The sequence below is a fragment of the Solea solea genome, chromosome 16 (genome assembly GCF_958295425.1).
Source record: "Solea solea chromosome 16, fSolSol10.1, whole genome shotgun sequence".
NCBI lineage: Eukaryota > Metazoa > Chordata > Actinopteri > Pleuronectiformes > Soleidae > Solea > Solea solea.
The window spans coordinates 11,198,815-11,210,989 of NC_081149.1; the positions used below are offsets into that span (position 1 = coordinate 11,198,815).

The 12,175-nt window shown below is 39.5% G+C and overlaps 1 protein-coding gene across 3 annotated transcripts in view; it reads right to left on the minus strand.

The window, feature by feature from the left end:
• The window catches only part of asic2 (acid-sensing (proton-gated) ion channel 2), a 278,639-nt gene extending 270,994 nt beyond the window's left edge, over positions 1–7,645 (minus strand). The window contains exons 1-2 of one of the 3 annotated variants that reach the window (XM_058653672.1): positions 7,479–7,645; positions 4,266–4,886 (exon numbers count right to left, since the gene is read on the minus strand). In XM_058653672.1, the coding sequence (XP_058509655.1) occupies positions 4,266–4,841 (576 nt within the window). In that variant the 5' untranslated portion in view covers positions 4,842–4,886; positions 7,479–7,645. Of the gene's footprint in view, positions 1–4,265; positions 4,887–5,542; positions 5,930–7,478 lie in introns of those variants that run through there. The other 2 variants (XM_058653674.1, XM_058653671.1) reach the window with 2 other exon arrangements.
• Positions 7,646–12,175: the final 4,530 nt, after the last annotated feature.

Sequence of the window (12,175 nt, forward strand, 5' to 3'; positions counted from 1 at the left end):
ACATTAAAACAAACAGTGAAAGGGGAAACCAATTCATTCTCTCCCATTATTTACTAGTACTGATTTCATCACACCTTCTAAGGCTGTGGGTCACTAAAATAAAAATATAAACTACAAAATAATGAAGATCATAATCATCTAACACAGATATACAGATTTTATTTTCTGTAATGAAGCAACCACATTCTGACAAATCTCAGGATCACTTTGTTCCTACTAGCACTGCATCTAATATATATTTTCCCTTCTCTCCTCTTGCTCTCTCCATCGCTCCCTCATCTCTCACCTCAGCTTGGTGTGTATCTGTTTGATAAGCGTTCTGCAGAGCTGTGTTATGACAACATACATTATTTGTTTGACACAACTGTAGCATTGTTGCTGAACATACGCTCATGGGCCACATTATTAGGTACACACGACAGCTAATAAAGTGTCGGGAGTGGTACCTGGTGTGGTCTTCTGCTGTTGTAGTCCATCTGCTTCAGGGATGATATGTTGTGCATTCAAAAGTGAGTGGTTATTTGAGTTACAGCTGCCGTTCTATCTTTTGAAATCAGTCTGACCAATCTTCTCTGATTTCTGGCATCAAAAAGGCATTTTTGCCCAGACACACTATTTTTCAGACCATTATCTATAAACCATAGGGATGGTGGTGCTTGAAAATCCCAATACTCGGATCAGCCCATCTGCCACCAACCATGTTATGTTCAAGCCCACCTAAATTGCCTTCCTGCCCCATATGATGCTTGATTTGAACATCAACTCTGGACTAGATCTACATAAAAATTAATTATTCATTTTAACAAAGAGCTGAACGGCTGTACCCAATAAAGTCGCCAATGAGAGCATTGTTCTTAATACAACCAGAAATACATGGTAATTGAGATATTTGCAATCAAGGCATCCCTAACTACTACCACAAACAAGTCCAATCGTGTGGGAGACACAGGGCTGTATTTTCAGAAACTGTCTCACTGATCCATAGTCACACCTTGCTAATGGAGGCATCTCAGCATTCATGCAGAGATACTGGATTGAAAAAGCTTAAGTATGCTTGTGTATTGTTCATGTCATACTCATACATATGATTGGATGGGAGGACTGCTGAATTTGGCACAAGGTGTGCCCTCCTTTCTTAAATTCTTGAAAACACATGTTTATTGATGTGCTTCTGGAGGGCTCGGGTGAGGTGGGTGGCACATGAATATAAATTAACAAGATGAGTAATCTCCACATTTTTTTTATAAAGGTGTAAATGAGCACACTGATGCCACCGGTTTCTCTTTTGTGTCATGCTCTGCTCCAGTTCCATAAAGTCACACCAAATCGACTCCCATAATCCCACCCCTATGGTCATTCATGACAATGTCACTCAAACGCTGACTCAGGTCCCCGGAGTGTCATGGTCGTGTCCCTGTGTGTCATGTGTCCAGTAAATGTTAGTGTGTTTTTGTTTTTTTCTATTTTTAAAAGGAGCTGTTTCTTTTCCCTCATTCCAATCAGGTGTGTCACTGCAATGACAGAAAGAGAAGAGTCAGATCCAAGGAGGAGTGAGAAGTCAGGAGGAGCTCAACAGCAGCAACAGGCAGAGAGCAAAGAGGATGACTGTGCCTTCTAGTAGCCTCTCTGTCAACGCGATTATCTTTGAACTCAGCTTTAAGGTCAGAGGCGTGTCAGACAACATGCAAGATGGTTGGCTGAGGGGAGTCAAATAGAGACTCAGTGGGCTACATGAGAAGGCAGAGACAGCTGAGCAAGCTTGGCATTAACTCCCTTTCCCTTCCTAAGACTCAACAGAACGAAATTATGAAAAATCACATGTGCTCCCCTGGCAGACAGGAGCAATGGACAGTTCACTTTGCTCACTAGCTTTGCAGCAGCTCACTGCAATATGGATCCGAGCTCAAGAAGATGCATCCATCCACAAGGCACAAACAGAAAATTACTTCAGCAAAAATGTAATCCACTGTTGTTTGCCCAGTTAGTATATGTGCACTGAGAACCTCTTTGGGTGAGGCGTTATAGTTCCAGTTCAACAGGAACAGGTGTTAACATCTTAGATTACACACAGCTGAGGTGTATTAATGACACTACAATGTTCACTACATAATCTCACAAAAGCACTTCAGATCCAGGAATGCTGTTTTACTTGCATCACTAGTCATTTTGAGCCTGACAAAAAAATGTCACTGATAAAGCTGTGCATTAGTTGGAATTCACCTAAAAGATGACCCTGAGCCATGATACTAACTTCAGGATAAAGCTCAAAGCTGTCCAGACTGGTGTTAAAGTAAAACACTGGCTTAAATCCTGGATTCTGCAAATTCTTGTGCAATATTAAAGTGAAATGACTGAACAATAGCGATTTAGTCAACTATTTCTTTTGCAAATATTTTCCAAGGAGAAATGGTGAAAATTATTATAAAATATTGTGCATTTTCGAATGACAGGATTTGTTGCTTCTTTTAGTCATCATACATGAGAGAGAATGGAATTGTTTCTTTAATTTTGGTCCAGCAGTTATTTTTTTGACATTTGTTTGCCTAAATGGCCATTAATAAAGACTAAAATCCATCTCTTAAGTACAACATTTTAACTCTAAGCACCTGCACAGGACTCACAGAAATAATTTCAATTTAACTGAAACATGTGGCCAAAGATCACTGACACATTATAAACCAACAGCGTGGATGGATACATTTACAACCACAGTCTAACTAATCAAATCATGTCAATTCCAGGTGTGGTTATCTATTTGACATAGAACGCATAAACTTTAGGCCTCTGTGTCTTAGGACTCACAGTACTGGAATTAATGTAGCTCAAGAAAAGTACTGTTAAAAGGAAAACTGTGTATAAATGCTGTTCATCTCATTTCAGGTTGGTACTGCTGGTTGTGACATTTTTACAAAAGAAAAATAAAGGTTTTCTTTCCTAAATGCCAACAAAATGTGATCTAAATTAAATTATTCGTGTTTGAGTCATAACCTACTGTTATAACATACTGTTGCCTGTATGTTGAAAATGCTAAAACCTAAATCCATTTAGTTTCGATTTGGGATTTGATTCAATTTGGATTCAAAAAAATCCTTGTCATAGCGCCTCCAGTTTTTGTTATTTTTATGCGACATTGTCTTCTCTAAATCAATCAGTCCTTAACTAGTAGGCAACAACTAAAATAATGCAGGCCTGCTTTTCAATTTGATGGATTACACAAGTCAGGAGTGTGTTAACGATCTTTAAACAGAACAAATATATTCTGTGGATGAATTTAAAAATGGTCTGCAGGCATGAACACATCATTTGTGGTAAGGTCAGACCATGCAGCTTGGCCCTTTAAAGTACTAGCAACAAAATCCTTCTAAAACATTTCTGATGACATTTTAAAAGATCTTAAAAAGCATGGTGACATTCTGCTTGTCACTGGAGAAATAACCAGAACAGACAGGATTTTGCTTGCAAGGTCAAAAAAAAAAAAATGAAGATTGTATGTACCATTTCCTTTTTCTAACTCTCATGTGGTATATGCAATGTGCTTTCCACATATTCACACTTTGTAAACAATCAGTCTGAGAGAGCCCAAGTATGTGACAAGTGGGAGTTTAGAACATTGGTTCAAAACCAAGTTGCTGCTTTATCTGCCAAAAATAATTTGCTGAAAGATAAAGGCCTTTAAAAATCTTCAGTTTTATCAGTTCAAAAAATGCACTGCATTCCAATAATTAAGACAACCCACTCTACGCTACACCCTACGCAATACAATTTTTTTTACAATCTTTTTTGAAGAGATTAATATCAGAAACCATCCAAATAATAGTAAATTTGTGTAGCTGTAATCAGCAGGCCCACAAACATACTTTGAATGTGTTGGGTGGAATGTACTGAATGTACCATGGCCCAAGACAAAATAATAACCTTTCTTCAGTAACTGAAACAATACACACCTGTTGATATGAAGAAATGTATGTGCCATTAAGTACAATTTTATCATGTGAAGGCTTAGGACAATAACAAGGTAACAGCAAAAATTGCATTTGCAAAACAAAGCATGAGAGTCAATCTGTGCAGCCAGGCAGTCACAAGGAGAAAACACAGCAGGAGATTCCCAGCATGGCAGCGTGGGAAGGACAGAACAGCCATCGAAAATGCAACCCAAAAACCTGCCACAGTCATTTTAGGGCTGGGAGGCAACTAGGACACACTGACACAAACTATTCTCAGAACAGAGCTGACGTTAAAAAAAATAAAAACATAATTAGACTCACGGTTTTGAAGTCACTGTGGCTGCACTCCTGGCCTTGGTAACGACAGTAGAGCATCATCTCTTTCAGGTCATGGCCGATCCTTTCCATGAACTCCTTCATGCTGAACGGTGTGGGCTTGTATTTGGTGAAGTTGGCTTTTTCCAGAAGGGAAGCAAGCACATCTGGCTCAGCCAGGTGCGGCTGGGGGATTTTCAGGTGCACATCCAACAGGGCCATCAGTTCTCCTGCATGGTACAAATCATTGCGTGTGAGGCGACTAAAGCGGTATGCATTGAGGTTACAAATGGTCACGGCAGGGAAGACCAGGCTGCCGGATACTACAGCATCCACACTGGTCACATGAGGGTAGGAGAGGAAATAGGCCAGACGCTCAGCACTTTCCAGGGCTAACAGTCCCAAGCAGGCCAGTAGAGCTGCAGCCCAAAGCAAGCGGCGCACACTGGGCTGGCCATAAGGGAAAACAAAGCGCAGGCCATGAAGTGTGCTGGTGTGAGCAAAGGTCTGCCAGGAGGAGGGACGCAAGCTGGAGCTCTCCTGACTCCCCTGACTTCCACAGCGCTCCTTCAGATCCATCATCAGCCCTCCAGCTCCTCAGCCAGGGAGCCCCTGGTGCACTCACACCTGCACAGACAGAGAGGAAATTTTATTAAAAGACTTCAATATACATCTCATAATTCTATAAGCCATGCTGATAAAGTGTAGGTACACAGAGAGAAGAAAGTGGAATGGTTAAATAGAGAACATAAACAGAAATCCTCAGCAAACACACATAGGAAACGTGACCCCAAATATCACCACAAAACCAAATACTACTTAGGACAGTAAGAGACAAAGATACTCCCCACAGGTCATCCTTCTCCTCCTCTATTCTTAATCACTCCCTTGAGCCGAGAGTTACTGACACCGCCAGCAGCTCGTACTACATCCCCTGGCCATATTCTTACACATGGCCGCTCAACATACACTTTAAATAAATCCAAAACTGCGACCCCCCTCCTCGCCTGCCTGCCTGCCTCCCCACCATTCTGTTGCCCTCTGTGACAGCTTCATTTCATTGACAAAAATCCCAGAGGCAAGTCCTGCGTGACACCCGGAGCAAGAGGTGAGAGCTGGCTCTGTGTATTTAATGTCCCTACTCATCTCCATTCAAAAACACACAAACACTCAGCGCAGTAATAGTGTCATACATGAGTGTTCACACTGATTCACACACACACACACACATCCAGGTTTCCTGGGATCTCCCATGCCCTCCAACTAAAGACAAGCCACAGCACCTCTCTCGTTCAGCCTAGCGAGGAGACATCCACCCGGCGCAAGTGTGTGAGTCTGAGAGTGTGTTCGTGCGTGTGTGAAAGAGAGGGAGAGAAACACAGAGAGTGAGAGAGCAAGCCCTGTTGACGATCAGAGCTGCTGGGTAGTCTTGAATGCCGATTCAAACTCCTCCTGAATTCCTTTTCCTCTGGCCAAATGCATCCGCTTTACCTCCTCTTCCCAGCTCATCTGTGGCGGCAGCGTACAACAGCAGAGTCGGGAGAGACGGGAGTCGCACACACCAACACACACGCTTGCACAGAGACCAAGAGAGAGAGAAGAGGGGAGAGGGGAGGAGGGGAGAGAAAGAGGAGGGTAGGCGACACTCTCCTTGCTTGCTCGCTCCACAGCCAAGTCTCGAACTGAATAGGTTAACTCCTCTCTGCTCCTCCGCTCCTACCCAGCCACCTTCACTCATTTGTCTTTCAGCCATTCATAGTTCACATCTTGTCACCGCAAACAGAGTGATGGATGGATGCAAAATCAGAGACTGCCGGATATACAGACAGCAGAGAGGGAAACTGTGGGGGCTACTTGGACAACGATGGGGGCGTGTGTCATGGGAAGTGAAGCAGAAGTGGAGACAGAGATTTAGGTTCCAGCTAGGGACGAGAACAAAAATAAGATACGGAAAAAAAAAAAGGAAATAAAGTAAGACGAGCTGCATGGCAATGTCACTCGCACAGATGTAGAGTGGGTGTGCCGTATGCATAAAACACTGAAATAGTGAACAGGACGGCATTTTATCTTTGTAAGGAGCTCTGTAGTATCAATCAAGAGAGAGCCAGCATGTGAAAATATACAAGTAGACAGGAGGAGGAAAGCAGCGAAAAAGAAAACAAAAGAAAAGAGTGTTCAATCAGGTTGTGATATGGACCGAGTAGACCAAATAAGCCAGAACATCATCTCATTATCTTATTAGTTATAAGTATGACCATTGTTTCTGATTTTAAAACAACACAAATAAATTACATGCAGGTGCACATACATACATACATACTTAGAGTTAGATATATTAAGCAATATATACACAGCCTACAAAATACATAAAAATCACAATCTTTTATACAACGTTTTACAAGTCACCCTGCTTGCACAGGTTAAATATTCTAACTGTATCATATAGAGTTGACCTGTGCATGGACATGTGTTCAAACAAACGTCATGTGGATCATTGCCATAATCCGAATACATTACACATGCCACACATTCTGTCAATGCTTGTTTCAGTGTTTTATGTACCAGAACATTACACAAATACACCTGTGACAGTTAAGTCTCAACAACAGAAACCTGAAAACAAGCATTTGAGGTGGAATCAAAACATTCTCTAACGGACTAATAGATAGGGCACACGTTGTTTCTGGACTATATTAAAAATTCAAGATCACTTTTGGGAAAATCCAAACGATCAACAGAGACTGTATACTGTATACATCTAATTAAGCATTAAAAAATAATGAGCAGTCCAACTGCCAGGCACATAAATATTTATACCTCTTGGATTAAAACAAGCTTCACAGTTAAAAAAAAAAGAAAAAAAAAGTTCAGGCTGTAAAATTGTTTCATAAAGTTGCCACCCTTAAACATGACCAAAACTGAAGAATTAAATATAATACTAAAAATTCGTAAATAAGTGTGCAGCAACATTTTCATTTTCCCCTCTTGTCGGTTAATCAACTGTCCAGCTAGTTATCATGTTTGCTATCTGGCCCTACAGCTCAGTCCCTCATTGTCACACAATATAAGTAGTAGAAGTATTAGTAGTAGTAGTAGTAACACTATTTTTGACTTAAATACCTTTCTCTGTGATGTGTTCTTACAAAAACAGTGGTATTTCAATTGTTTTTAAGGCGTTTTATCAGGGTAAACGCTAAGCTAATTGTCGTGTTAGCTCACCTGTGGGTGTCGCCGTTACCACGGTTTGGCAACAGGTTAAGGTTGAGCACCGAGTTTCCTGTTTTAGTCCTGCTCTTCATCTTCTTCTTCCAGGTTAAACTTGATTATTTTTATTTAAGTCATACGCTGTACAACGTTTGCGTTTGACATCCCAATAAAATGTACACTGAACCAAAGCAGGTGCTTCGGCATGTTTGCGTCATCAATCCAAATGGCGACTCAGGTGGGGTGGGGTGGGGGGTATCTTTCCTAAAGGAAAACGTAAGAAAAGATTTTGTAAATTAACAAAAATATATTATTTTTCACAAATGAATTTACGAAGTCATAGTAAAAAAAAAGTCCATAATGAACTTAAGAATTAACTTTAACAGTACCTTTCAAAACCACACAAATTACACACATTTTTAGTCTTCATAGATAGATAGATAGATAGATAGATCATTTCAAACATATTCAGCATTCACTAACTTTCCTTTTCATAACACATTTACATTTCTTTAATGTTTAAAGAGGAGTAGGCAGAAGTATAAACTTAACTGTTAACTCAGTTTAACGAGTACTTTACCCTTTCTCCAACTATTTACACAATATACAGTTTATAAAATATAACACAACTATCACGGTCGGCCCAAGCTTTTATGGGTCCCTAAGCTGAATTTGATTTGAGTAGCCGGTGCCTGACTATTGTTGATACTAATGTTACACTTTTGGTACAAATAGCATTCATTACAGTTGTGTTATTTACACCGATCCAGTGTCCTTTTTTTTAACCTTAGAGGGCAGTAAAATCAAAAGTTGCCTAGTATTCGTTTGCACTTATGTTATAAAAACTTGTAACAATATTTAGTTTTCTAAAAGGGGTTAGGGTTAGGGGTTATATATATATATATATATAAATATATATATATAACCCCTAACCCCATATATATATATTTTTTTAAATCTATAAACAAGTCTATAATGAACTAGAAAGGAAACTTTGTTTGTTGTACCTTTAATGCATATGATGTACAGCTCACAGTGCTTCAAGACCACACACAAATTCTTAGTCTTTATTAATCAGTATGGCAATTGTAGTATGGCAAATATAGCAAAGAATTCCACCTGTTTTGCAACAGATGGCATGGAAAATGAATACAAACAATAAAACACATGGGAAACAAAGAAAGAATCTATCAACACAACACTTTTGGCACACGTCAAATCAAAATCATACATAATCGCAGACACACAGATACAATTATTCAAGTAAATACCTCAGACAATTGAATCGGTATTCTTAAGACAGCATTTGCTGACATTTTATTCATAAATACAACATGTAACGTGCATCTTCAGTCCACTTCTTTGCCGTTGGAGGTTAAGTTTGACCATTTTCAACAAGTCAGAACCACGAACTCTACATGTATGTACAGAAGAACAAATATAGCATTACATTTATATCTTCACGCTCACACTCATTTACACCAACACATGCTGTCAGTCGATCACAGGCGTTCTCCCAAATGAAATTTGCTGTGGTCTCAGACAGCTGCATGCTTTGCTGGTTTCTTAACAGCTTCATTAAACAAATCTCCCCTTTTTCCCAGCGAGGTAATGAACGTAGTGTTACAGGGATTAAACAGCCGCCGAAGTTGAAAATAAGGCTTTATGCTTTAGCAATCTTATGTGGCTTTATCCATCCGGCCAACTTTCCATCCGCAAGATTTATAAAGGTACAAGCCATCTCAGCTTGACCATATTTTCCTCCTTCTAATGTGTTAATACTTTATAGCTCAGTGCAACATAAAGAAATATGAGTGAGTTTACCCTTTGTCTCTGGATAAAGGCATAAAATTGTGTTGACTTTTTAATTTTATTATTTTGAATATAAGAGAAAACTAACCCTCAAATGGTGCAGAGACCCACCTGAATACACACATAAATAACTCTTCTATAGTTGTTCCATATGGAACAATCTGTTTTTCCTCATGTATCTAGTTGTACAACATATTCCGATTGTTATATCATTTCAAACATCTATTTACTAGGTGTAGTTGTCCTTTTTCTCCTCGGCACAAGTGCACAAAAAATATATGAAATTTAACAGCGACAATGGCAAACTTTCTCCAGACTGCACAGAGAACTTAATATGATGAAACTCTCTAGATGAGAAATAAATGAGATTGTTTTGCCAGTGATTATTTTCTCTGGGTTATGACCGTGTCTTAGATTGCCATAATCAAGTTATCGTAGTAGTAACACGGTCACCGCATTTCTTTCTTGTTCACTTATGTCATTCATTGTGATTTAGGTCCTTTTTTGAGCGCGAGCTGAAGTATGCAACACTTTTAAATCTCTCACAGGGAAGTTTGACTACAATTTTTCTCAACTATTGTGTCATCAGCTATTCACTTAGGGTAGCACTTATTAAAAAAAAAGACTCCTGTTGGATATATCAGGCTTCTCTCCCCAAATCTCAGAGATTTAATGATACTTTACATCAAAGATGAGAAAGGCCTTTGCTCTTTACTAAAGAATGAAACATAGATAAATACTCTTAAAAAAAAAAGAAAAAATATCTGTTATTGGGACAGCAGGCACATTATGCACATCAGCATCGGAGGGGCAATTACAATCTCACACTATATTAATGGAAAATGAAAAATAATATGTTCTTACATGAGATAATTAGGATGTGTAAGTTCCAGCGTTTGATGATCATCACCGGCAAGAGGCGACTGCAGTTGAAGGGCAAATTGGTCCAGATTGTGAACAATAGCTGCACACTTTATTTGGAACCGAGCCCTTCTTTTGTGGTTGTCTTAATTGGTAGATTCCCAGATAAGGGGGAGCAGCAGCTGCACTGTGCACACGCAAAGACAGATGGTTCCAAAGAGCCTCGCTCTGGTCAAATTAAGTTCCCCTCCAATTAGGATTTTTATCTCTATGACTCTTAACTGGGTGTTGGAAATCTGTATGGCTCATAAACCTATGAACTTGACTAATGATGTCAATGAGGACCTGGACTACTGGGGAGAGTGTTCAATGCTGCCCCCTACTGGTACACCAGGGTGAAGTGAAGTGACTGAAGGGGCTTTTTAAATATTGCGAGATGGGCAACATTTTTTTTTCATGAAACAAGCTGGGTTTATTTGAATTGACAAAACCTATGAATACAATAAAATGTCAGTGCCAAATTAATTCAAGACCTCTGCTTAGGGCTAAATATTTAACTTACAAATGTATTTCCTAACTAAATCAGCAGGGCGAGTGTTTCTTTGGACATCGTGTCCCTATAGTTAATATTTAGTCCCAAAATGTATATAAGGTATAAAGCTCAAAGATAAATCCCCTTCATGGCACTGGGTCTAATCGACAGTACTGGTTATACAGTACTATGAAGATGTACTGTAACAGCAGCAGTGGCTCTCAACTGTTTTTTGAATGCTTAATCACAGGAAATGACCACAGGGTGAACAATTACAAGCACCTTAATGACTGTTTCTTTTTTGTCCTTCCTTCGCTTCAGTCGGGGAATTTCTAAAGCTTGAAAATATGCAGTATCATGTAGGAAGCTCATGGTATATTGATCTGAATGCAGGAATAGAAAAATTGATTCCTGCTACTGCCCATTAAATTGTTTTCCCCCTGCCAATTATGGAATACCATCAACCCAGTAACTTTAAAGACAATTCAAGGTAGTAATTGTGAACCTTTGGTTTAAGATGGTAACATACCATAGCCATCTTACAATGTGAGCAGTTTTCATTCTTCTCTGTAGTGGTAGCATCACTGTAAACTGTTAAAGGAGTGCGGATAACTGGACCTTTGACTTTTGGATGTTATTTAAATTTATATCAGGTTATCTGTAGTAACTGAATTTTAGAGGCAGGGGAACAATCTACAGTCACAGTGTCTCCACTCTTTATCCCATATAGTTGTAAATGCCCTCAAATTCAAGCCAAGAGTCAGCACTTTACCCTTATGGTCATCTTGTCATTTAAAAATCAATTTTGCAGAGGTTCAGAGCCAAAACAGCAAGTCAGAAAAGTGTCACTGTGCAAATACAGAGTGTGCCGTAAACTCCTTTCAGTCACAGAGCTCAGAGCCAAAAGTGTTTTGGATCATGCAAATTTACCTAATTTCTTCATCCTAATTCCCTCCTGCAACCTGATCCTGAACCAGAAGATTTCTTCAGCAGCATCCCAGACAAAACAACAAAGAGTCTGAGGATTAAAACAAATCTGTTGCAGTCTTTCCAACGCAGGGTGAGAGCAGGAAACTTGATCTGGTGCTCAGATCCTATTGAGAAAGTCTCCATAAGAACCGGTTAGTCATGGTAAGACTCCACTCTGGATTTAGGCAGGGCTGAACACTTTCTGGTCAAACAAATCTCAGTATTCTAATACTGACGCACCTCTTAATGCATTACAACATGCCAGGTCATACGTGATCTCCACTGTGAGACTCAAACAAAGAGCCGCAGCGGAAGAGGGAGTGCAAGGACAAAAAGTAAAGTGATTTTTTTTTACTACCTTTGATTTTGCATAATTAGCAAATTGATGATGCGTAGATTTGTCTTTCATTTAAAGGTCAATGAAGCTAGTGCCGCAATAGCAAGAACTAAAATTTACATAACTTCTTCACATGTGCGTGCACACACAATCACTAATTATAATTATGGTCTTTATGAGAATATTAGTGGTACTATAAGT